Here is a 27,910-nt window from a genome sequence, read left to right as displayed (position 1 = left end):
TACTCTACTCTACTCTACTCTACTCATTTCTATTTCAATTCTAATGAATTTAGGTTCTCTCTCTTGAAAATGTAAGCTAGCATAAGGCATTATAATGCAAGCTAGCTTTAGCTTTCAAACAATTCATTTAGTGACCAAAGTTACAATGGCTAAGCGACCATTTTTTCACACTTAGTGACTATTTTTCACACTTAGCGACCATTATTCACACTTAGCGACTGTTGCAGCATCCTCACGTGATCAAAATTTTGATGTTTGGCAACAGATTCATATTTATGATGCTTTCAATGTCCTGGGCTCATGTAATCGCCTTGTGTGACCTTTTGACAAAATATAAAATTTTTAATCAAGCCCCCCCCCTTGCCCCCAGTCAATGGTGTCCCTCTTTACCAATCTGAAAATCTGGTCACTTTAAATGTACCTGTCTTGGCACTTTTCTAATTTTTCTACATTGCCAGAAAGTAATTGTAAGGCTAAAAACCTACTAAGCAATCTGCAATCTCTGAACATCAATTTTATTTTACCAAGAAGAGGTCCCAAACAAATAGAGTAAGTAGTTGTATTTGAATTTTTGGGGGGAAGTACACCAGAAAAGAAAGAAGTCCAACATAATCAAGGAAAGTTTGAATATATTGGTACGTAGCAGATATGATTTCATTGATGTTGGGAAGAAAGGGCAAGCCAGCTAAACACCCAAAGATATAACACATTGCACAAAAAGGATCTGTAAACAAAACAAACTATTATTTCCAGCAAATGTGATGTATTAGAATTTGAATGTCAGAGTTGGAAAAAGAACAGTAGTCAGAGCTTTTCTTATCAACCAGGGAAGAACTAAACAGGAGTTGAAATTATTTTACAGGGTCTTATTGTGTGTCACGCTTGCAATTAATTAATCCTTCGACTAGTCTCAGGTGAATTGAAAATAAACTCAAGAAACTTGATGGCAGACCAAAGTCCGCTCCCAAAATAGACAGCTTCATATCTGAGCATCTATCAACCATAAAACAAGAGGTGCTGAAGGGCGATATAGAGGTTTATGCAATATTCAAAAGCATTATTCCTACCAAGGATTAAATAATTGGTCCACCTGGTCAGTTTATTCTGGGCATGTGCACAATTAAACAGCAGACAATTAAAGAAAACAATTGACAAAATGCTCAAATGTTTGTGTCACCCACACCAAACAATCATTTTACGTCAGCTCCAGTGGCCTCCAAGACTCCCATTGACTATCCCCAAAGCTGAGGAAGTCAGCTAACCATACTGGGCAGCAGTGAGATTCACTTACCTTCCTTACCAGTTCGCAAATGTGAGCGTGAGTGCGTGTGTCGGGGTGGTAGGCAGAGTCTCCTGCAGCTGCCGCTACCAGTTTGCCTGAACCAGAAAGAACCGGCTGAATACCACCTCTGATACTGGATGATGGGCTCTTTGGACTACCAGATTGGAAGCTCTACTATAAGGTGACCAGACGTCCCGCATTTGGCAGGACAGGCACGCTTCTTCATAATTTTTCCCACGTCCCGGGCCGTTGTCAACAGATCCCGCTTTAATTTTGGCGCTTTCTTTGATCGCTCGCTCCCCCGCCCATCCGCTGCCGCTCGCAACACCTTGCAGCACTTTTCAACTCCCGCACAGCTGCAGTGATTTGTTTTGATGAACACAGGGCGAATGGACTGAAGGTAAGCCCCCGCCACCACCGGACTAACTGCTGCTGCCTCCTCCTCCTCTAACAGCACCGCCAGATTTGCTGCCTGGCGCTGCAGCTGAGGTGAAGCAGGCAAAGCTCCCGCCGTGCTTTTGAGGAGCCTTGAGGCTATGGGAGCCAGTAGGAAGGCGGCGGAGGGGCGGGAGCAGGAAAAAAGGCCCGATGGCTCCTCAAAAGCACGGCGGCAGAGGAGGGGGCAGGGCAGGGGTAATGCAGTGCCCAGCTCAGGTGCTCCGAGCAGAGGGGCAGCTGCCCCCTCTGCCAGCACTGGGCAGCAAAGCTTAATATCTCAGCGAGCTTTGCTGCCCAGCAAAGGGGGGTGCGGCTCCCCCTCTGCCCGGAGAACCTGAGCCTGAACCTGAGAACCTGAACCTGAGAACCTGAACCTGAGCCTACTCAGCCTACTCAGACCAGCTGACCAGCTGAGCCTCCCTGGACGTCGCAGCAGCAGCAGCCCCAAGTGCGCCAATCTCGGTGTTTTTCGCATTGAGGTGTGCTGCAAGAAGAGGGAGTGAGTGAAGACCTTTTCTAGCCGGCACAAAGGACTTCCCAAGACTTGCCTTGCAGCAATCCAGACTCCCTCCCTCCCTCTTGCAGCCCGCCCCATTTGCGCCGGCTAGAAAAGGTCTTCACTCACTCCCTCTTCTTGTAGCACGCCCCCATGTGAAAAACACCGAGATTGGCGCACTTGGGGCTGCTGCTGCTGCGATGTCCAGGGAGGCTCAGCTGGTCTGAGTAACATGAGGGATCGCCCTCATGTTACTGGTCTTCCCGGATGGGCTCTTTTGTTCAGCCTGTAATTAAGGTTCTTTGTTATGTCTTAGTCTTAGAAGATCACCTGGTTAAAAAGAAGGAAGAGGCTCCCCTGGTCCGGAGCCCATCTGCATGTTGGGAGGGAGGGAGAGACACACAGAAAGACAGACAGAGACACAGAGAGACACACACACACAGAGTGAGTGATTAAGTGAGTGAGTGAGTGACAGAAGAAGGGATGGGAGAGAGATAGAGAGATAGGGAGGGAGGGAGGGAGAGAGACAGAGAGAGACACACACAGAGTGAGTGATTAAGTGAGTGAGTGAGTGAAAGACAGACAGACAGACACACACACATATACACACAGAGTGACAGAGAGAGAGGAAGGGAGGGGAGAGAGATAGAGAGATAGAGAGGGAGGGAGGGAGGGAGGGAGGGAGAGAGACAGAGAGAGAGACACACAGAGTGAGTGATTAAGTGAGTGAGTGAGAGACAGACACACACACATATACACACAGAGTGACAGAGAGAGAGGAAGGGAGGGGAGAGAGACAGAGAGAGAGACACACAGGGTGAGTGATTAAGTGAGTGAGTGAGAGACAGACACACACACATATACACACAGTGACAGAGAGAGAGGAAGGGAGGGGAGAGAGACAGAGAGAGACACACACAGGGTGAGTGATTAAGTGAGTGAGTGAATGAGAGACAGACACACACATACACACAGAGTGACAGAGAGAGAGGAAGGGAGGGGAGAGAGATAGAGAGAGAGGGAGGGAGAGAGCTTTCAATTTGTAGGGATGTAACCTGGCTGTTTTTGCCTGCTCTCAAAACGATGAGCAGGGATGAACCTGGCTAATAATTGGAGGGGAATCCACCTGGGAATCTCAGTACTGTATATTTAATAGGAAAATATTAAAAATTGTCCAAAAGTAACAATGACAATTTCCATACTACTGCTAAGAAAATTACGACACATCAATAAAATTATAGGAGCTGAGTTTAACTCAAGAGAAACTTTTCTAAAGGTAGACAGTTATATAACAATTCCACAATTCTGAAAGAACAAGCTTGTTCTATATGAAATTTAATGCTACAGCAGAATGAAGTAACACTGAAGATAAGTGCAGGTAGTCCTCAATGCACGACCACAATTGAGCCCAAAATTTATGTTGTTAAGTGAGAAATTTATTGAGTTTTGCCCCATTTTACAATTTTGCTTGCCACATTTGTTAAGTGAAAAAAAATTTTTTTAATCCCCCCCCCCCGCCCCTCCGGTCAAAGATGTCCATCTTTACCAATCTGAAAATCTGGTCACCTTACTCTACTACAATGCAGCTGTATTAACACGGGTGAGGAAATGGATAACTCTTAGACATAGTGGATTACTGCTTCTAGAAAGCTTGTTTCTGGTATAATAAAAACAAAACTAATAAGCAATCAAATTGTAATAGGAAACAAATACAACAATATAAATCGTAAAGATAAAAGCAACATGGTTATAGTCACAAGTGGGAAGAGATAAGTACTAGGAAGGAAGAGAAGAATAATCGTAATACAGTCTTAGTAGGTAATACGACAATGTTGTGGGAATTAGTTGTTTAGCATAGTGATGGCATTTGGGAAAAACTGTCCTTGTGTCAAGGGGGATTTTCCTCCCGTTCCTTTTATTTCTTTATTTATTTTTAAAAAGTTGCTTTTCTTGTATTTCCCTTGCTCGTTTGTTTGGTTGAGGGGGGGGGATGAGTGGAGAAAAAAGAGAGAGAGAGAGATCTGGGAGCTTGAATTGGTGTGGCTGGATTTGGGGCTGCGGGATGGGGAGGGCAGTGTCTTTGTGTATAATTTGGAAGAGGCGGGGAGGGGGGAATGGAGGAGATTTCCTTCTCTCCGCTGCTCTTCTCTTGTCTCCTTCTGTCGGATGGGGTTGGGAGTGGGTGGGTGGGGGCGTAAGATCCCCTCTTTTTTTAAAATCTATCCCTTTCCTATCTTGCGATCTCTGATCCCCCTCCCCTGCGCCCCCTCCCCAGGTTCCCCCATTCCTCCTGAGATCTCGTAATTGCTGTAACCGAGCACTTAACAGCTGCATATAAAAGACCCTGCTAGCTGCTAGCCTTTTGTTGCTGGTAAAAATCGTACGTACACACACACACACACACACACACACACACACACACACATTTTGACTGCTCTTTTTGTGCATCCAGTGTGAAGTGAAGTCAGCTGCAGTTATTCACTTAAGAACTGTGGCAAGAAAGGTGGTATAATGGGCTTAGTGACCAAAGTTACAATGGCATTGAAAAAAGTGACTGATGACCATATTTCACACTTAGCGACCATTTTCACACTTAGCGACCATTGCAGCATCCTCATGGTCACGTGATCAAAATTTTGATGTTTGGCAACAGTTACAATTTATATTTGTAAATTGTAGTTATGTTGAAATAAAAAAATATTACAATACTATTTTTGCGTTGTATGAAAATGTTTGTTGCTCCGTATAAAATTTTTAATCAAGCCCCCCCCCTCCCCAGTCAAAGGTGTCCCTCTTTACCAATCTGAAAATCTGGTCACCTTAAACTACACACAAGGACAGTTTTTCCCAAATGCCATCACTATGCCATCACTATGCTAAACAACTAATTCCCACAAGGAAAGGGATAGATTAAAAAAATAAGAGGGGATCGTACGCCCCCACCCACCCACTCCCAACCCCATCCGACAGAAGGAGACGAGAGAAGAGCAGCGGAGAGACAGAAATCTCCTCCATCCCCTCCCCGCCTCTTCCAAATTATACACAAAGACACTGCCCTCCCCATCCCGCAGCCCCAATTCCAGCCGCACCAATTCAAGCTCCCAGATCTCTCTCTCTCTCTTTTTTCTCCATTCATCCCCCCCCTCAACCAAACAAACGAGCAAAGGAAATACAAGAAAAGCAACTTTTTTTAAATAAATAAAGAAATAAAAGGAACGGGAGGAAAATCCCCCTTGACACAAGGACAGTTTTTCCCAAATGCCATCACTATGCTAAACAACTAATTCCCACAACACTGTCATATTTACCTAGTAAGACTGTATTAATATTATTCTTCTCTTCCTTCCTAGTACTTATCTCTTCCCACTTGTGACTATAACCATGTTGCTTTTATCTTTACGATATATATTGTTTTATTTGTTTCCTATTACAATTTGATTGCTTATTAGTTTTGTTTTTACTATTCCAGAAACAAGCTTTCTAGAAGCAGTAATCCACTATGTCTAAGAGTTATCCATTTCCTCACCCATGTTAATACAGCTGCATTGTAGTAGAGCTTCCAATCTGGTAGTCCAAAGAGCCCATCATCCAGTATCAGAGGTGGTATTCAGCCGTTTTTTTCTGGTTCAGGCGAACTGGTAGCGGCAGCTGCGGGAGGCTCTGCCTACCACCCCGACACACGCACTCACGCTCACATTTGCGAACTGGTAAGGAAGGTAAGTGAATCCCACCGCTGCCCAGTATGGTTAGCTGACTTCCTCAGCTTTGGGGACAGTCAATGGGAGTCTTGGAGGCCACTGGAGCTGACGTAAAATGATTGTTTGGTGTGGGTGACACAAACATTTGAGCATTTTGTCAATTGTTTTCTTTAATTGTCTGCTGTTTAATTGTGCACATGCCCAGGATAAACTGACCAGGTAGACCAATTATTTAATCCTTGGTAGGAATAATGCTTTTGAATATTGCATAAACCTCTATATCGCCCTTCAGCACCTCTTGTTTTATGGTTGATAGATGCTCAGATATCAAGCTGTCTATTTTGTGAGCGGACTTTGGTCTGCCATCAAGTTTCTTGAGTTTATTTTCAATTCACCTGAGACTAGTCGAAGGATTAATTAATTGCAAGCGTGACACACAATAAGACCCTGTAAAATAATTTCAACTCCTGTTTAGTTCTTCCCTGGTTGATAAGAAAAGTTCTGACTACTGTTCTTTTTCCAACTCTGACATTCAAATTCTAATGCATCACATTTGCTGGAAATAATAGTTTCTTTTGTTTACAGATCCTTTTTGTGCAATGTGTTATATCTTTGGGTGTTTAGCTGGCTTGCCCTTTCTTCCCAACATCAATGAAATCATATCCGCTATGTACCAATATATTCAAACTTTCCTTGTTTATTTTGGACTTCTTTCTTTTCTGGTGTACTTCCCCCCAAAAATTACTTACTCTATTTGTTTGGGACCTCTTCTTGGTAAATAAAATTGATGTTCAGAGATTGCAGATTGCTTAGTAGGTTTTTAGCCTTACAATTACTTTCTGGCAATGTAGAAAAATTAGATAAGTGCCAAGACAGGTACATTAGTACCAGTGGTGGGTTTCAAAACTTTTTAGAACCTCTTCTGTAGATGTGGCCTGCTTTGTGGGAGTGGCTTGCCGGCCATGTGATTGGGTGGGAGTGGCTTGCCAGCCATGTGACTGGGTGGGCATAGCCAACTTATAAAATGTGGTGAAATTCACTTAACAACGCTCTTGCTTAGCAACCAAAATGTTGGCTCAGGAACTCTGGCATTTGAGGCACGCAAGTCTTAAAGCTGTCAAGTTATAAGACCCTTGCACCCCTAACCCTTTAGATAAAACCCCCAGGGGTGTTCAAACTTGACAGTTTTAAGACTTGTGGACTTCAACTCCCAGAATTCCTCCTCTCACTCTTCATCTTGATGATGTGTGGACACGCGGGGGGAGGGAGCTGGAACCGGTTCTAAATGCACTGTAGATTTGTGGAACCTCTTCTATAGAAGAAGTTAGAACTGGCAGGAACCCACCCCTGATTAGTACCCATATATGTCATGGCAGACTATACTTCAAATTTTCCAGTAATTTCAGTCAAATTAAGATTCCTTCAGAGAGAAAAAACTAAGAAAGGACTTGACTTTCATTGTATAGAAGACAAGGATTTGATTACCAATAAGTGACCAAGGATCTTTAATTTATATAGAGATACATGAGTAGTTAAGCTGTGGTAGTTAATATAATTTGTATACGTCACAGAATCTGTGGTAAGATAATAGGCCAAAGTGTGCTGGTTGATAACAGAACAGACCCTATTAACTGAGGAGAGAGAATCCCAAAAGGGATTTTTCAAAAGGCAACTGGACTTTCTGGATTTTTTTTTGAAGATGTTTTGCTTCTCATCCAAGAAGCTTCTTCAGCTTTGAGCGGATGGGGGGGAATGGAAGGTGAATGGAAGGTGAGAAGTGAAACATCTTCAAATAAAAACCAGAAAGTCCAGTTGACTTTTCAAAAAGCACCTTTGGGACCACCATGAACAGGATGACTGAGAATCTCCATAGACATTGAGAGAGATATTATAGTGCGCAACAGTGGTGGTATTCAGCAGGTTCTGATCAGTTCTGGAGAACCGGTAGTGGAAATTTTGAGTAGTTCAGAGAACTGGCAAATACCACCTCTGACTGACCCGGCCCCATCTATTCTCTGCCTCCCGAGTCCCAGCTGATCGGGGGGGGGGGGGAATGGGGATTTTGCAGTATCCTTCCCCTGCCATGCCTACCAAGCCACATCCACAGAACTGGTCATAAAAAACTTTGAATCCCACCACTGGTGTGTAATGTAATGTGTTGTTATTATAATTAACAGACTAGTAATAAATCTTTTGATTTCGATATAGTTTTTAAGAGATTTCACAGAAAAATAATGATATCGTTTCCTTTTAATTTTAGTATGCACTTTATTTATCATTTGTAGAAAGAGGCTAAAAGGAAAATCCATTCCAAGAAAGGAAAAAACAAAAGAAATTTGATTGGAAAAAAAGGTCATTATTGATAAGTTTGATGACAGCTCATGAATATGATGTTATCATTGGTGGCTTTGATGATGGCGGTGCTGGTGATGAGAACAGTAAATGATAAGGAAGATGAAGATGATAATGATGATATGGACAGCATTAAGATATAATGGAGATGATGGAAAAAAGTGGCATTGCCCAACTGACTTCTAGTGGTACATGGATGCAATGGCATTCATGCTAATGGCCCACAGTTTTTACAGCTGTAACAGTAAGTGTTTTATATTAGATGTGAAGCTGACCCAAATGGACAACACTCAGCCATACTTATAGATGTATTCACACTTTCCATACCACCTCCCATTTTAAACTGGCCTCTTTCTAATGAGACTGTATCTATATATAGCACAGCCTTCCTTCCAGAAAATGGGAATTAATTAGGATTCCCCTTCATACAAAGAAAGAATATATGGGTTATTCCTTAAGATGTCCAAAGCCTTATGACTATACTTCTAAAATCAGATGGATGTACTTGCACCCATGGCTCAATATATCTACTCTATTGCCTTCCTATTATACCACCTAAAGGGACAGGGTCAGAAGTGGAGTTGGCATAGGCTGAGCCACACCTGCCACCATTGCAAAGCACTCAGTGATTTTTGTTGAACTGAGGCTCAGCCAATCATTCCCAACCCCTCCTTGTGTTTTTAGTTCTTCCCATATAACAGCTAAACAATATCTTGACAGCTAAAGAGCTCATATCTTGATTCAACTTGTATTCTTGGTATTATACGCCATATTCTATATTCCTGGTTCAACTTCCCAATGCATGAGTCCGGGACTTCTGGAGATTTCTCTGCCAATGGAAAAAAAATAAAGGGGAAAGTGTAAGAAACTAAGTTTACCAAGTCAGAGGACCAAACAATACTTCATATAACAGACTAACTTAGTTCACTGACCAAATAGCGGCTTTAATTGAAATACACCAACTAACAGGTCTGGTTAGCCTTTATATTATTGCCAGCTGCTTTCAGGTGCTTTTTGACTCATAGCAAAAGCATTTTTGTCTCACATGAAGTAAAAAGGTTAAAAAAAATATGGATAAGGTAAGTAGTCAGCCATGTACCAGGTTTGGTGGCCATCCATATTCATGAAGCAGGAAGAGAGAAAATAAGATTCATTGCTATTTTACTTCTTAATGATTATAGGTAGTCCTCGACTTACAGTAATTCCTTTAAAGACTACTCAAAGTTACAGCAGCACTGAAAAACAGCAGGTTCTCACACTTATTACCATCGTACCAACCCCACGACTGTGTGATCAAAATTTGGGCACGTGGCAACTGGCATGTATTTACGATGATTGCAACATCCCTAGGTCACATGATCAACATCTGCAACCTTCCCAGCTGGCTTCTGACCAGCAAAGTCAATGAAGGAAGCTGGATTCAATTACAAATCACACAATTCACTTAAGAACTGCAGTGATCCTCTTAACAACTGTGGCAAAAAGGCAATAAAAGCGGAAACAATTCAATTAACAACCACCTTGCTCAGCTATCAAAATTCTGGTCCAGTTCAGAGGGGGTATTCAGCCAGTTCTGACAGGTTCTGGAGAACCATTAGCGGAAATTTTGAGAAGTTTGGAGAATCAGCAAATAGGCTGCCTCCCCCCCTGCCTCCCAGCCTCCCAGCTGATCTTCTTTTGTTGCCCTGAACAGGAGAACGGAGCTCAAAAGTAGGCTGGCGGGCTGGGGATGGAATGGGGATTTTGCAGTATCCTTCCCCTGCCACGCCCACAAAGTCACACCAACAGAACTGATAGTAAAAAAAAAATGAATCCCATCACTGGTCCAATTGTGGTCGTAAGTCATGGACCATCCTTATCCTCCTACTTCACTTCTTATTCAGGAGCGCAAGATCATATCCCTTCATTTCATCCTCATAACAAAGATCTTGTGAAACAGGTGGAACTGGGAGCTCCATGAACACGTGGGACTTGGTCATGGCATCAAACAGACACTTCATCCACTACCGCCTACTTGTTCCTAGGCAGTTTATCTTGTCCATATTATAATATACTATTCTAGCCATTTTTCCTACAGTGTCCTCACAAACCAGATGTTCCTCCTCCTGCTCATTGCCATGCTGCTCTACAGCGAGAGAATTTATTTCCCCAAAGACCTCAACTCACACGGTTGTGTGTCGTTCGCAGGAAGCGTAGCCAGGAAGTCACAGAGTGGGGCAGGTGACAGCCGTTTGAGCTGGGGAGCTGCTGTGCTGATGTGAAAGAAATTCTGTTCTGTGGCGTCATAGAGTGGCCATTGTACCTCATCTGGCTTTGACCCTGTTGGAGTCCTACAAAGGCAATTGAGAAATTATGGTAGGATTACAAACAATCTCTTGTCTATTTACAAGAATTACAGGCATTGGAGTCCACTGAGATCAAATAATTATTTCCAAATCATAAGGCCTCCCTCCCTCCCTCCCTCTTTTCCCTTTCTTCCTTCCTTCCTTCCTTCCTTCCTTCCTTCCTTCCTTCCTTCCTTCCTTCCATTTCTTTCTTTCTTTCTTTCTACCATATGGTGCTCACAAAGTGGGTACTTTTAGTCCCAAGAATCATCAGGTGTGAGCACCATAGTTCCCTTGTTCTCCACAAACTTTACTCAGAGTTTTCCCTATCATTCCTCCAAACGTTAATATAAGGGATCGCTACCTTTCGCCATGACAGGCCATAAGGAAAGAAACAGGACAAGATCTGAGGACAATTCCCAACCGAGATGGTCATCAGGTGGACTTCCTGACCAAGCAGCGAGCATTGTGTCCCATTGCTGAAGTCCCATGTTCTTCTGGCTTGTTACTGCTGGTACTAGAACCACAGCAATGTTGTTACCATACAATTGACACAATCGTTATGGGAAATATAATAGTTACAAGACTCAGCTGCTGGCTGCTGCTTGGAATACTACAGTGGGGGGTGGGGGGAATTAATGGCACTCCATATCAGCAACAGACAACTGCTGAGAAAACCTTTCCTTAACCTTATGTTACTGTGATGGCGCAGTGGTTAGAATGCAGTACTGCAGGGCTAACTCACTGATCACTCCAGGAGTTCAATCCTGACCGGCTCAAGGTTGACTCAGCCTTCCATCCTTCTGAGGTTGCTAAAAGGAGGACCCAGATTGTTGGGGGCAATAAGCTGACACTGTAGCAATAGCAATAGCAGTTAGACTTATATACCGCTTCATAGGGCTTTCAGCCCTCTCTAAGCGGTTTACAGAGTCAGCATATCGCCCCCACAGTCCGGGTCCTCATTTCACCCACCTCGGAAGGATGGAAGGCTGAGTCAACCTTGAGCCGGTGAGATTTGAACCGCTGAACTGCAGATAACAGTCAGCTGAAGTGGCCTGCAGTACTGCACCCTAACCACTGCGCCACCTCGGCTCTTCTGTAAACCACTTAGAGAGGGCTGTAAAAGCACTATGAAGCAATACATAAAAATCTAAGTGCTATTGCTACTGAATGGGCCGCCAGACTTGAATTATTCTCTGCAATTGTACAGAGGATAATTGCTGTCTGGAAAATGAGAAATTGGCGAGAGATGATCCCCCGGGTTCATTCAGATTAATCCATTCCATGACTGCCACAAAGCACAAGTCCAATTCATGAAAAGGACGAGCAATGACTGTGTTTTATGGGCTGGAGGGGTCAGTTCCTTACCCGCCTCTGGCAAACTGTGCCCAGTATCTCATCATCTGACGGCTCAATGCTTCCTCAGCATCTGTGATGGATCGGTTTGTTACTGACGCCATGGTTCCAAAGACATAAGGTATCTCTGCTCCGTAGGGTGTCCCTACCCACTCAGGCCATCCAGAGCCAGAAGGGTGGTGACTGAAGGAGTAAACATACGCCGTCTTCCCAGCTTTCCTGACCTTCGCAGCAAATTCAACCAAGGGACACACCATGAAATAATCTCGCATATACTGAGAAAATGCCAAACGGTATTGCCCTTGATTAGCATCACTGAATTTCTGGGCGACGGTGTTCGCAACTTCTTTTGTCGTCCCTCTTCGCATAGTTACTGCCACACCTTGGAGAAGCTGCTCCCATGTTAATATTCCTCCGTTTGTTTTTGTGCTCGGATACATAAGCAATACAAAACTGGAACCTTCATCATCAGTGACCCCAGTAAGAATTGGCTTTCCCTGAAGAATTGCAGTGTCCAGCAGATTTGGGACTTTGCCTGGGAGGAAAACGCCATCTGTGGTCAATGAACTGAACAAGGTCAAATGTGTAAAGTTCTCGTGTCCAAAGTCTATCTCCTGTAGGCAGCTCACCACAGCCCTGTCATTATCTCTTGCGCACCCCACTTGTTTGCTGAGCATGATCGCATCATTGTGGGCCTCTTGGGGGCTCTTCCAGGGCCAAATGGCATTGGGAACGCCACTCTGAAGCACAGCACGGGCAAAAAGGGGTTGGCTCAGTGGGGAAAGGAGATGGCAACCCACCAAAGCTGCTCCTGCACTTTGCCCAACCAGAGTCAACTGAGCTGGATCTCCCCCAAAGAGAGCTATGTTTTCCTTCAGCCACTTGAGGGCCAAATGCTGGTCCCACAAGCCTATGTTTCCCGGGGCGTAGGGGGGCAAGTACAAAAAGCCTAGACCCCCCAAGCGATAATTCATGGAAGCCACTATGACATTCTCTGTGGCAGACAAGATCGCTCCATTGTACATGTCTAGCGAGGCTGTGCCAGTGATAAAGCCCATGCCTTGGAACCATACAAGGACAGGCACTGGTCTTGAAGGTCGAGGGTGGGGTGCCCAGATGTTAAGAAAGAGACAGTCCTCTGACAGAGGTGTGTTGGCGACCCATATGTCTTTATCAGGAAGGCCAGGAATATCAGTCTGAGGACAAGAGTTGCCAAAACGGGTGGCCTCCAATACTTCGCTCCATGGCTGACGTGGGACTGGCTTTTGAAAACGGAGTTTCCCCACTGGAGGTTCCGCATAGGGGATTCCCAGATAGGCACTCGCGGAACCAGATCTAGTCAAGACCGTTTTGCCTTTAATAGGGCCACTGCTGGTCACTACTGGAGCGTCATTATCGGAAGCACATTTGCAAACCAATGAGAGGAAGAAGAAAAAGCTCAAACGTGACCAGAGGAAACAAAGCATAGTAGCTATATCTGCAAGAATCAGAAACACAAAATGGTTAACTGGATATAACTCTTCCTGTGTCACGCAACCTAATTTGAGTATATGAATACAGAAATCCATTTGAATATATATTTTGGAAAGCTTAAATTGGTTTTGATGCACCTCAACCCAAGCCAGACTGAGCAGCTGTGGGTTTGTTCAAGATACCTTCTATCTTCGGTTTGAGATGGGTGGCTTTGACTCAGAAAGACCCAGTACACAATCTGGAGGTCATGTTGGACAGATAAGAGCAGACAATAGTCATTGCTAGAAGGACCTTTGCGGAACTTGGGGCTGTGTGTCAAGTGTACCCATTCCTGGACCTGCTCACATGCCCTTGTGATTTCCAGATTGGACTACTGCAACATGCTTTAACCTCAGGCTGATCTTGGTGCAAGCAATTACTGGTGCCAATTACCCAGAACATCTGAGACATCACTGGTTTCCGAGCTGTATTGGTTTCTTGTGTGCTTCTGGGTACAATTCAAAGCACAGGTTGTCGACGGGTTATTTAAGACTTGGTTACTTATAAGACCATCTCTCTCCAATGGTCTCCCCAGTGGTTACTTATGAGAGCACCTCCCCGCAGTGGTTTCTCTGGCCTGTCTGATCTAGCAGGAAACACATGATTTGGCTACTGTTAACTAGGGAGTGTCAGCTGGCAAAGCCTACAAGAAGAGCTTTGTCTGCCTTGGTGCTAAACTAAGAACAATTCGCAACCATGGATATATATTATTAATCAATAAGCCTTGTGGAATACATGTTGACATAATAGATTTGCATTGGTGAAATAATCTGGCTTTGCTTAATATTCTGGCTTGCTTGGTGTGACTCCCAGGTCTACTTTAGGACATGGCATGCAGGAGGAAGTAAAACCACAGGCTTGCAAATATTGCTAAAGCATTACTGAAAGAGAACATAAGAATTTCCAGAATGACAGTTATATTGTAAAAATTTGTGGTTAACCTATGCGCACTTACAGCTAGATGTGTGCACACAGAGAGATGGATGGCAAACAAATTTAATTAATAAAAAAAACAAGTGCTATAGGAGTCTTAGTCATAAAATGAAACGGTGGCATCTCGGTTGTGGGTTTTGTGGTTTAGGGGCATAAAAGACTTAGCTGTAAACAATGAGGTTACACAGGTTTTTAAGGAAACCTTCCTATGTTAACAACTGTGGTGGCGCAGTGGTTAGAATGCAGTAACTTTGCCCAGTTCGAATCTGACAGGTTCAAGTTTTACTCAGCCTTCTATCCTTTAGCGATTGGTAAAATGAGGACCCAGATTGTTGGGGGTGGGCCATATGCCAATATTGTAAACCACTCAGAGAGTCCTATAAAGCGCAATGGAGCAGTAAGTGTATGTTCTCCTGCACAGAATGGAGTTGTGTTGTGGGGTGTTTGGTGCTCTCTGAGCTTGGTGGTTTTCTTGCCGATGTTTCATTACCAAAGTTGTGTTGTTTCAAACTCCACCTTGGTGTGTTCAATTGGGCTTCAACTAGTCTTGGTCCCGGACCACAATGGCACTCATCCAATCAATACCTTCCCGCAGAGGTCAGATGGGCCCCATTGCCTTTTGTGATATTGATTACAAAGTATCACATTATGCTCAAGCCTGTGGCTGTGGTCATCTTCTGGTTGTATGGATGATAGATTAGATGATGCTCACCTGCAATGTGTTTTTATTTTGGGGTTCCATGGTGTATTTTGTGCTTTTAATCATCTGATTATAAGCCATCTAGAGCCACATAAAGTGATGAGGGACTATATAAATTGAGAAAACCAATCAATCAATAAAATTCTGTGATATTGTGAACTTTCAACCAGAGGGAGAGAAACAGGGAGGAAGAAATTCGTGGCTCAGGTTTTAAAAAAAAAAACCCTCAAAGAACCAGAAGAGTTGGGGAATGAAGAGAACAAAAGGTTCTTTGACAATGGCAGTGTAAAGATTAGCTTATCAAGGATACAAGGGCACCAATTTTCCACTTGACATTTTCAACCTGCCAACATTCAATCAAGTCAATTTGTCTCAGTGGCAAATATGAACTCTGGCAAATAAAGTGACGATGCTAATGATGGTATTCATTCAATTGTGTCCAACTCTTGGCAAATAAAGTACGGTTGCTTAATGATCCGGGTTCTTCCTCTTATTAATTCCTGGTTCTGCCTTTTCTCACTCTATCCTATTCTCATAGCATTTCAAAACCCTTTCCTTGGTTGTGTCAAGAGTAAACATCTGTCTCAATAAAATTATGCCACCCAGAGTCACCTTGTAGGGGAGATGGGTGGAATAAACATGTAATGAATACAATAAATAAGAGGAGATTCCATTTGTGTTTAAGGATCTCCGGACTGTTTGTAACACTTTGTGTCTTGTTATCATTTACTTCCATACAAGTCTTTTCCATTTTGTAACTGATCATGGACAAGTTCAAGACCAGATAAAAACGCCTTTCACAGAACTTGCCTAAAGTTTGTTTCCTCTTCCCTTTATCCCTCCTAATCCATCCTGCATTATGGAAACCTAATGTAAGCATTCTGGAAGACCCAGATATTTCAACGATGCCAGGAGAAATCGGTATAAAGGAGATACAAGCAGTCCTTGGCTTTCGGCTATTTGTTTATTGATCATTTGCAGTTACAACAGCACTGAAAACAGTGGCCTATGACCATTTTTCACACTTACAACCGTTGCAGCATCTCCATGGTCATTTGGTCAGAATTCGTCCGCTTGGCCACTGGAATATATTTATGACAGTGGCAGTGTCCCGGGGTCATGTGATCACCTTTTGTGACCATCTGACAAACAAAGTCACTAGGATACCAGATTCACTTAACAACCAGGTTACTAACTGAGCAACTGTTCACTTAACAATTGTGGCGGAAAAGTCACAAAATGGAGCAGAACTCACTTAGCAACTCTCTTGCTTATCAGTGGAAATTTTGGGATGCATTGTGGTCCGAAGCTGAGGACTACCTGCATTCTCCTGGCTCTCCGTGCACTAATATTGCCCATTCATTTGTACCCACAAGCTCAAAGAGATTGTGTGCCTTTCGGTTCTTCACCATCCAAACAAGGAAATGTTCCAGGTAAGTGATCTTCTTACCAGGTCTTCTTTTTTTTTAGAAAATGGGTTAAGTAATCAAGCACTAAAATTATGCAGTTCTACTCTCTCTTTCTCTACCATCTCTCTTCAATGCTAGTGTAACCTTAGCATTTAGAAGAGAGTGTCCTCTACATGAGGTAGCAAGATTCATTAGATTGATACAGATACAGATTAACAGAATTGGAAGGGGCCTTAAGATCATGTGATTCGCCCAAAACAAATAGCCAGATGGTTGCCATTGCTGTCTCCCACCTGGCCAAATCCTTGCTGTCTGAGGAGATAGTCTACCAGGGGTGAAATCCAGTAGGTTCTGACATGTTCTGAAGAACCAGTAGCGGAAATTTTGAGTAGTTCAGAGAACCGGTAAATAGCACCTCTGGTTCGTCCCAGTGGGGAGGGAATGGAGAGTTTGCAATATCCTTCCCCCAGGAGTGGGGAAGGAATGGTGATTTTGCAGTATCCTTCCCCTGCCATGCCCACCAAGCCACGCCCACAGAACCGGTAGTAAAAAAAAATGAATTTCACCACTGTAGCCTACCTAATGATGTCTGCCAAACACAAATCTAGAATAACACCTCTTTTCTTTCTCTGCTTTCATTTCTTCAAGTCTTTAATTTCTTTTATAAATATATCAAATCAATGTGTGAACAGTGTGGCACCTGGGTTTGATTCATTCTAATACAAATGAAACTAGTAAAGTCAATCATAGCTAGTCATTCATTCATTCATTCAACTTGTATTTCTAACAATAATGCTCATTAGGTTGCAATCTATCAGAATTGTTCAAACATTCCACATTTTCTCTTGTTATTACTTTCATTTTATTATATTTATATCTTTCTCTGCTTTTATTTCCCAGCTGCTTTCCCAACTTCAACTCTGACCGGTGAGTAATTAGAACATACTCATTCTTGCCGTATCATACCTGCTTTCTCATCGGCACTAGCTGGGACTGGATATTAGCTGATGGTCGGTCCGTCCAGGAAAATAAGACTGTCCTTGTCCTTGCTCCTTGGTGTTCTCCTGCCAGAGTGTCTGTCAGGGAAAGAACCTGTTGCCTCCTCTTCTCCTCTTCCTTATCTTCTGCTTGCTCTCCTCCCCTTCAGGCTGCATGGGGGTGAGGGGGTGGGGTGGATGTGTGCAAGCCTCTCCCCTAACAAGCCAAGCTGCTAATTTCCAAAGTTAGTGAATCACCAAGACCAGACACTGCAGGGCAAAAGGCAGCCCAGCACAAAGAGATCAGGACACACAATCTCCACAAATATACAAGTGGAAGTGTCTTTTCATCATCTTCAAAAGACGCTCCAAATAAAAGGGGCGGGGGTTACAAGTAGTCCTCGATTTGTGACCACAGTGGAGCCCAAAAGTTATGTTGCTAAATGAGAAAGTTGTTAACTGAACTTTGCCACCTCCCCCTTCTTCAACTTTTCTTGTCACGGTCCCAAAGCGCCTGAGGGCAGAACAAGAAGCAATGGGTAGAAACTAATCAAGGAGAGAAGCAACTTAGAACTGAGGAGAAATTTCCTGACAGAACAATTAATCAGTGGAACAGCTTGCCTCCAGAAGTTGTGAGTGCTCCAACACTGGAAGTTTTAAAGAAGATGTTGGATAGCCATTTGACTGAAGTGGTGTAGGATTTCCTGCTTAAGCAGGGGATTGGACTAAAAGACCTCCAAGGTCCCTTTCAACTCTGTTATTCTGCAACAGTTGTTAAGTGAATCACTGCATTTATTAACTTAGCAACATGGTTGTTAAGTGAACATGGCTTGCCTTTGCCTTTCCTTCTCAGAGAAGGTCGCAAAAGGAGATCGCATGATCCCAGGACGCAGCAACTGTCATGAAGATGAGCCAGTTGCCAAGCATCTGAATTTTGATCACATGATCATGGGGATGCTTCAACGGTCATAAGTGGGGAAATGGTCATAAGTCACTTTTTTCAGTGCTGTTGTAACTTTGAACTGCCACTAAATGAATGGCTGTAAGTCAAGGACTACCTGTACATTTGAATCACCCTAGAGGTAACGATAAATTGTCTATGGGAATTCCAGCCACAACCAAATTCAAACAACTGATTCTGATTTTCTGCTTGTAATTCTGTACGTCTCTCTTTTCTTCTTCTTCTATAAAGAATGGAATCTTGTCCTACTTTCACAATCAATCTGCTCAAATCAGATCCTGCTCTGTCCAAAAGTTCAAGTCTATTTACTTTCCTTCTGTAAACATTCTCCAACCATTCCCCAGTGTGGATTTTGGCTTCTGCGGAATTCTATGTTGTCTTTAATTATGTAAAAACTCCTTTTTGTTACATAAAAAATAAATTAGAAATGTTAGGGCTCATTTTTGGCAATTCCAAGCAAAGTTTTAATGTGTTTGAGCTTGGTCATATGAATGGGGATCAAACTGCAAAATGAATACATAAAAGAGAAGTAGATGCTCTGAGAGGAAGATCTTGACTGGATAGAATTGATGATATTCTGAAAAAGAGAGAGTTTAAAAAGTAAAAATAATTGGTGGAAGAAGTGGAGCCATAGGGTGGAAGCAAGAATGATTTGCAAGGATGCAAGGAATTGAAGAGGCACTGGACAGGTGTGCACTTTCTGCTTGCACACTCACTACTATAAAAGGAAGAGCGGAACATGCTTCTTGAATGCAGAAAAAGATGATGTTGTCCCAGGGTGAAATTCAGCAGGTTCTGACAGGTTCTGGAGAACCGGCAGCAGAAATTTTGAGTAGTTAGGAGAACCAGCAAATACCACCTCTGGCTGGCCTCTGAGTGTGAAGGGAATGGGGATTTTGAAGTATCCTTCCCCTGCCACGCCCACCAAGCCACGCCCACAGAAAAAAATTGAATTTCACCACTGTGTTGTCCTCCACCTATGGCCAGCCTTTTTCAAATACACCCCATGTCCATATTTCCTAGAAAAGAAAAGTGTTCTTTTCCAAGCAGAACTACCTTCAGAAAACAGAACGTCCTCAACTTATGACCACAATTGGCTCCAGAGTTTCCATTGCTAAGCAAAGGGGCTGTCTTTTATGACCTTTTTTTGCCAAGGTTGTTAAATGAATCCCTGCATTTGTTAAGTGAATCACACAGTCATTAAGAGAAGGGAATTTGTTTTTTGTTTTTTAAAGTGAAGATGGTGGCCACATAAGTACCCAGTAACTGGCTGACCAACCACACTCAACGTGTAGATCTCAATGGAACTGCATCTACATGGAGGGAAGTATGCAGTGGAGTACCCCAAGGCTCTGTTTTGGGCCCAGTACTCTTCAACATCTTCATCAATGATTTGGATGAGGGGATAAATGGGGAACTTATAAAATTTGCAGACAATACCAAGTTAGCAGGAATAGTCAACACTCCAGAAGATAGGCTTAAGATACAGAAGGATCTTGACAGACTTGGACATTGGGCTCTATCTAACAAAATGAAATTCAATGGTGAAAAAGGTAAGGCTCTACATTTAGGCAAGAAAAGAACATTCACAGCTACAGTATATGTGATAACTTGCTTCACAGTAGTAACTGTGAGAAGGATCTTGGAATCCTAGTGGACAAACATTTAAATATGAGCCAGCAGTGTGCAGCAGCTGCCAAAAAAGCGAACACAGTGCTAGGCTGCATAAACAGAGGGATAGAATCAAGATCACGTGAAGTGTTAATACCACTTTATAATGCCTTGGTAAGGCCACACTTGGAATACTGCATCCAGTTTTGGTCACCACGATGTAGAAAAGATGTGGAGACTCTAGAAAGAGTGCAGAGAAGAGCAACAAAGATGATTGGGGATTGGCGGCAAAAACATATAAAAAACCGTTGCAGGCAGAGACGCCATGTTTATATGCAGTTGTATTTTTTCCTTAAAAGCTCTGAACCATTTGCAAGTGAAAGCAGACTACAAAGGGAATAGCTGTACAATCTTATCAGATCTTAAGCCAGAATAGCCAAGCAATAAAAGTGTCAAGATGTGATCAGTCAAATTGTAGTGAATTAACTTACAGAGAGTCAGAAGAAATGTTGGAGTAATCTATCCGTTTGAAAAGGTTTACTTAGAATCAATCCATGTGAATAACATTTTAAAAATAAGATAACCACTGTCCAAAACCATTAGAAAGATCAAAATTGCCGCTAAGTTCTTCTATTCTTTAATTTAAATTAGTTTTAAAAATTTTTAGGCAGTCCGTTTTTCTTTAAACAATAAAAGTTTCTTACCAGCTAAAAAACTTCTCCTTCAAATTGCCCTGACTTTGTCAGCCTTAAAAGACTGGAATTTTTACTTCCAGACGAAGACTTTAAACCTGCTTTTCTCAGAGATTTTGCGATATCCCCGAGATCAGCAAGATGTAATCTTCCTGTTCACCATCTCTTCGGGATGATTTAGGTTCATTAGAAACCCCCCAACAATAAAAGTATCGAGTACGATCTCAGAACTTTGAAATCGCACGTTGTCTCGTCATGGCATCCAGGCTCCGCCCCCTTTCAGCTTTGAAGAGGGTATTTGATACAGAGGACAGAATTCAGAGAAAATTGGATTATTTGGTTTTTTTGGCAACAAATTGTGAGGAAAAAACTGAGGATGTTTATCAAATACAAAATAAGATGGAAATTCAAAAAATTGAAATGGAAAACAGATAAAGAATTTGAGCTTGTTGATATTCGTGACAATTGGTTTATTTCTGAGGGAGGAAAGAATGGAATATTTGAAGAGGTGTTAAATGGAGAGAAAATTTACTTCAAAGGACAGGGCATAGAAGGAGAAGAAAATATCAAAGAATTTATGGACTATGAAATACTATTTGCAAAACATTTGATACCACTGCTGAGAATTAAAGACAAGCTGATAAAGGAAACAAAAAGAGGGCGTCAACATTATATGAGAATACCACAAACAAGAAGGTGCAAAGATTTCTTCGTATGGACTCGTTCAAAAAGATGTTTGGATAATTGGATCCACAAATGGCAGCAGATATAAGACTGTTCTGTTATTGGAGAGATACAGGTTGATAGATGGAAGAGTATAATTCAAAATTAGCTAAACTTAGTTAAATCCATTGGTAATAGGTATAGTTAAATAAAAATTGATAACGATAGTAATGTATACAATGTTGAGCTGTTATGATAAGTAATAATTGGATATGAGAAGGGAAGGTTAGAAATATTTTTGGACTATATATAAAGATTATTAATAACAATAATAATTATAATAAAAAAACAAAACTATATACAGTTAAATCTTAACTATTAGGGGGAAAATGCTATGATATAGGATATAGTTAAATAAAGAAAGGATAATGATAATAAATTATATACATGGAGGATTATAAAACTTTGGTATTAAATATTATGGATGTTTAGCTAAAACAGGATATGAGGACTTAATGTTAATGGAGGATTTTATAAATAAGTAAATGAAATGCCAGCATATGGTTATGGGTTGAATCTTGGTATACTTAAGGATGAAGGATGTTTAAATAACTGTAGTCAAATAAAAGTGGAGGTATGATGATGTTAATATAGTAAATTTTTTGAGTTAAGATATTTGAATTAATATGAATTACATTTGATGACGGTGGAGGAGATGCACAAAAGCTTTTTGTAACCAGCTGATATACTTTTTACAATATGTTTGTTTTGAAAATAAATAAATAAATAAAAAATTTAATAAAAAAACGGTTGTAGGAACTGGGTATGTCTACTTCAGTGACATGCGGTCAGCTTTAGAGCTGGTGAGGCACTTTTTAGACTTGTGGACTTCAACTCCCAGAATTCCACAGCCAGGCATGCTCAGTTCTGATTTAAAGCGACAGCATTTTTTCCCCCTTGCAAAATAAGTTTTCCCATTCTTTTTCTTCTCCCTCCCCCTCCTTCCTCCCTCTCTCCCTCCCTCCCCCCTCTCTCAAACAGACACACACACACAGAGAACTTGGATCCCTCTCTCATTCACTCACTCTCAAACACAAACACAGAAGTTGGATTGGATATATTTTCCAAAGGCTTGAAACCAGCTCCTCTGCCATACCCCCCCTTCCCCTGCTGCCTTCCAATCAAACTTTTTGAATTCCTCCCCCCTCCCCATACACGCACCTTTTCCAGCTGTTTCAGAGATGATTTCAACTCTGCTTCTGCCTGCCCTGCCCTGCCCTGCCCTCATGAAAGGCCAGAGCTCTGTCAGACTGAGCTAGTTGCTCCCAGAGAACTCTAAAAAGCCTCTAAAAATGCCCTCTACAGGAGGCGAGAGAATACGTGCCTCATTTGCATAAGGAATTTTTTGCTTGTTAACCCTTGCTTAACTCTTAAAAGGTGAAAAATTCCTTATGCACAAGAGGCCCTAGTTCTCTGGCCTCCTCCTATGGTTAACACAAAGCACTGGTCCAAGTCACTGTGAATCTGGCAGCAACTACCTTGGCTTTATTTTTAAAAAATTCTTTAAAATTCTTTCCTTTTCCACATGACTGGTGAGGCCACGCCTCCCTTGCCTCTAGTGACTGCACGTCCCTGGTCTACTTTAATAAAAAGGATTAGGGGTGACATGATAGCAGTGGTCCAATATCCAATATGTGAGGAATGTAGTACATTTTTATTTAAAACATCACATGGAATTTAGTTTAGGGATTTCCCTATGTAGATAGTAAAGTCTTCTGCCATTACTGTAAAAAGATTGGGAGATATATCAATAAGGTGACCAGATTTTCAGATTGGTAAAGAGGGACACCTTTGACCGGGGGGGGGGGGCTTGATTAAAAATTTTATACGGAGCAACAAAACTTTTCATACAACGCAAAAATAGTATTGTAATATTTTTTTTATTTCAACATAACTACAATTTACAAATATAAATTGTACCTGTTGCCAAACATCAAAATTTTGATCACGTGACCATGAGGATGCTGCAATGGTCACTAAGTGTGAAAATGGTCGCTAAGTGTGAAAAATGGTAATCAGTCACTTTTTTCAATACCATTGTAACTTTTGCTCCACAGGAAGGCTTCATATTTGCTTTCCTGGTAAATATCAATTCAATGATTTTTCCATGGCACATCATAGTGTTACACATATTGTTTTCAATAAAAAACAGCAGGTGCACATTCTTAAAAACCTACAATATTTCAAAATACATTAAAAAAAGAAAAGAAAAAAGCCAGCCCACTTACCAGCAGGCAGGAACTCCAAGTCAATCCAGAATGAGGTAGATGTTAATACAAAGAACTGAGCAAATTAAAATGGTGAAATAGTCCCAGGGAAATATTTTTCAAAGAAAAATGAGGAGCCACCATTTTTTCCCACACGAGCCGACCTCCAACCTCTGTGCCCCTCCCATTTGGGAAATCCAGGAAGGAACAGTTGCTACTACTCTAGGCAAAGTGTTTCCTGCAGCTCTATGGTACTGGGTCATTTTTTCTTATAAAATGAGGTAAAGGGGGCATGTGGGGGGTCCGTTTTGCTTTAACATTTTAATATCTTCAATGAAAGTAATGAGACAGAGAGAGTCTTTTGTCTTGCCCTGGTTAGATTTCTTAAGCAAATCCACTGGGCTTTCAACATGAAGGCAGAATCCCCCCATCCCGCCTCCCAATCCATTTGAGGTGGATTTCTTTATTTGCAATAAATCCTGGGTTTCCCCCCCTTTTTTTAAAGGAAGAAAAATGACAGATCTTCTCCCCCCTCCCCCCCTCACCAAAGGAGACCGGAGAAAAGCAACCAGATCGAAAGGAAGGGAGATATGATCGGAAGAGCAGGAGAGGAGGGAAGGCTGCGAGCAAGCTGAGCGGAGGGAGGGAGGGAGGGAAACCACTGCCCTCTAAAGGCCACATCGGGAACGACACTTCAGAGAAATAATAAAAAAAATTTAACGGCGTCCTTTTTAAATCGGGACTTTTTGAACACACAGTGGGACACGGGACAAATTTTGAAAAATCATGATTGTCCCGCCAAAAGCGGGACGTCTGGTCACATTAGTCTAGTTGTTGGTGACAAATGGCAAAAACTTTGGGGGAGGGGATTGTAAATTGACAATGGCAACTGCCAATAAGGAAAATGTATATAAAATGTTTTATAGGTGTCATTTACCACTGGCAAGATTGGCAAAGATGTTTAAAAACATGTCCGCTAGATGTTGGAAATGTAACCAGACACCGGGGATATATGGTGGACATGTGTAAAAGCAAAAAATAGTGGATAAAATACATGTCTGGTTGGAGATAATGTTAAAACAACACATAGATTTGAAGCCAAAAATATTTTGCTAGTCATAATACCTAACTTATACTTATTGTTATATGTCTTGGCAGCAGCAAGAATTCTATTTGCACAGTACTAGAAACATGAGGAAACGTCTGCAGAGGATGATGTAATTAAAAATATATATGTTACATGTTAAAAATGCTATATGTCTTCGCAGTAGCAAGAATTATATTTGCACAGTACTGGAAAAATGAAGAAGCACCTACAGAGGATGATATAATTTTTTTTAAAAATTAGATTGCGTAGAAATGGACAGACTGACACTAAAAATTAAAGAAAAAGAATATACAGAGTATTTTCAAACATGGGACTTGTTTTATACATGGTTGGATAGCAGAGGTAGAAATTAGCACATCAACGCTGGCTGCAGAGATCCCAAGCCAGGCGTCCCACCGCAGCCGCTGACCACACCCACACCGGCATCCGCTGATGATCTTCATTCTCCTCTCACCACCAGCCACCCACTTTCACTCACGATGTTCTGGCTACGAAGCAGTAAATCGCAGCTCAAGGGTATCCCCGAGGTCCCAGGAAGTTCTCATAGCTAGACCTGGAACCAACGATGGGATAGGGTACCCCTACAAGCCCACGAGAAGGACAATCATCTCCCCGAAGCTCTCCTCAAACGCGACAGGACACCATCTTGCGCATGGCAGAGGATAGCAGAGGTAGAAATTAGGAGTGGGAAATGTGTAATTGTATAAAAATAAATTGATCCAGATAATACGCTGTTCACTAAGCATTTGTGTATGTAATGCAAAAACATATAAATAAGCTGTTAAAAAAAAGATTCCTACTGATAAACCCAACCAAGTCAGCACTCTGAAACGATCAGATCTTTCTCTAAGAACAATTTTACTGAGTACATAATTTCGGCACATATGAAACCAAAGCTAACTCTTATTTCCCATGGTTTTCGTATAATTAAAAAATAGCTATTCTCCCTTCCTCCGTGTCACAGGTCACATTGTCCAATTAGGCCAGGGTGTCAAACTTGATTTTGTTGAAGGCCGCATCAGGGTTTGTTTGACCTCGGGGGGCCAGGGTGAGCGTGGCCAGAGTGGGTGTGGCCAGTTCAACGACACTCCTGTCAATGGTCCCTGTGGTGACCCCAGCACTTTGCCAGCAAAAACAGGTTCCCAAGCTCTGTTTTTGGCTGCCACGGCCCCCTACAACCCTCTGCCAGTGAAAACGGAACTTGGGAGAGCCAAGTATGCTCCTTTTTCACTGGTAAATGGTCGCAGGAGGCTGTGGCAACTGAAAATGGAGCTTGGGAACCTGTTTTTACAGGCAGAAGCAGTGTGGGCTGGTCTTTTGCTGTTTCCAGGGCAGTTCCATGGCTAGATCTAAATACCCCCAGGCCGCATTTGGCCCCCAGGCCTTGAGTTTGATATCCCTGAATTAGGCATTCTGGTGTCTCTCTGGTAATTCCTTCACATCTTTGACCAGCACCTGTTGGGATGAACTTGGCTCCCATGGGATGATCTGTTGTTATTGTCTGGTCCCACATTCCAAGCTTCTTCCCCCCCCACCCCTACCTCCAATAGTGTGTGGCAAGCTTAAGGTGACCAGATTTTCAGATTGGTAAAGAGGGACACCTTTGACCTAGGGGGGGGGCTTGATTAAAAATTTTATACGGAGCAACAAAAATTTTCATATAACGCAAAAATAGTATTGTAATTTTTTTTATTTCAACATAACTACAATTTACAAATATAAATTGTAACTCTTGCCAAACATCAACATTTTGATCACGTGACCATGAGGATGCTGCAATGGTTGCTAAATGTGAAAATGGTTGCTAAGTGTGAAAAATGGTCATCAGTCACTTTTTTCAATGCCATTGTAACTTTGGTCACTATACCACCTTTCTTGCCACAGTTCTTAAGTGAATAACTGCAGCTGGTATTTTGTATTTTGGACAGAATCTTTTTTTAAATAGTCTAAGACAATTTAAAAATAGAATCCACACAGAACAAATTGAAGTAAAACATTTCAAAGTATTGTGCATAGAATTTTTAAAAATGGTTTCACTTCAATTTATTTTGGATAGAATCTTTTTTAAAATAGTCTAAGACAATTTAAAAAAAGAATCCACACAGAATAAAACTTTTAAAAAATCCTATGGACAATAAATAAAATATTATTTTAAAATACATTAAAAAATAAAAGAAAAAACCCAGCTCACTTACCAGCAGGCACAAGTGAGCACTCCAAGTCAATCCAGAATTATATAGATGTTAATACAAAGAACTGAGCAAATTAAAATGGTGAAATTAGTCAGGGAAATATTTTTCAAAGAAACTTTGCCACACGAGCCGACCTCCAACCTCCGTGCCCCTCCCCTCCGGAAAATCCAGGAAGTAACACTCGTGGCTTCTCTAGCCAAGTATTTCCTGCAGCTCTATGGTACATGGTCATTTTTTCTTATAAAATGAGGTAAAAGGGGCGGGGGGGTCCGTTTTGTTGCTTTAACGTTTTAATATCTTCAATGGAAGTACTGAGACAGAGAGAGAGGTTAGTTAGACAGAGTGTCTTTTGTCTTGCCCCGGTTAGGATTTCTTAAGCAAATCCACTGGGCTTTCAACATGAAGCCAGAAAATCGGGACTTTTTAAAAACGCCCCGGGACACGGAACAAACTGTTATAAATTGTGACTGTCCCGCTGAAATCGGGACATCTGGTCACCTTAGGCAAGCTGACAAATGAAAAGCTGGCTACAGCAGCATGGATTCATTTTGAAACATTGCAACCATTTTAAATACACACCAGTTGCCAAGCATGTGAATTTTGATGACATGATGATGGGGATATTGCAACAGTCACAAGGTTGAAAAATTGTCATAAGTCACTATTTCCATCTCTCTCTTTATATAAATGGCTGTATGTGTGTGTGTTCCAGCATAATTCTGGAACGCCACAAGCAATTTCAACGAAACTTAGTACACAGATAACTTATTCTCTGGAAAAAAATACTGTGGAGATGAGACACCCCTAACACGCCTCGGAGTGTGTGTTCTGTTAAGTTACAGTCTGTTGTGCCTTAAAATGGCTTCTACTGTACTGCCTTAAAATGGATTCTACTGTACAGTGCAGTGGAGTTGTCGTGGTAACGGCTTCACAGTACTC

General features: G+C 42.0%; 1 protein-coding gene across 1 annotated transcript; it reads right to left on the bottom strand.

The window, feature by feature from the left end:
• Positions 1-8,316: 8,316 nt before the first annotated feature.
• Positions 8,317-17,660, bottom strand: LOC116502901 (cholinesterase-like). The gene is made up of 4 exons (XM_032208905.1): positions 17,467-17,660; positions 11,959-13,423; positions 10,433-10,596; positions 8,317-9,095 (listed from the first exon to the last, which is right to left on the bottom strand). Coding segments are annotated over exons 2-4 (1,620 nt in total). The 5' UTR covers positions 13,413-13,423; positions 17,467-17,660; the 3' UTR covers positions 8,317-9,093.
• Positions 17,661-27,910: the final 10,250 nt, after the last annotated feature.

This window comes from Thamnophis elegans, chromosome 2, assembly GCF_009769535.1.
Source record: "Thamnophis elegans isolate rThaEle1 chromosome 2, rThaEle1.pri, whole genome shotgun sequence".
Lineage (NCBI taxonomy): Eukaryota > Metazoa > Chordata > Lepidosauria > Squamata > Colubridae > Thamnophis > Thamnophis elegans.
This window is presented reverse-complemented; position numbering and strand designations above follow the sequence as displayed.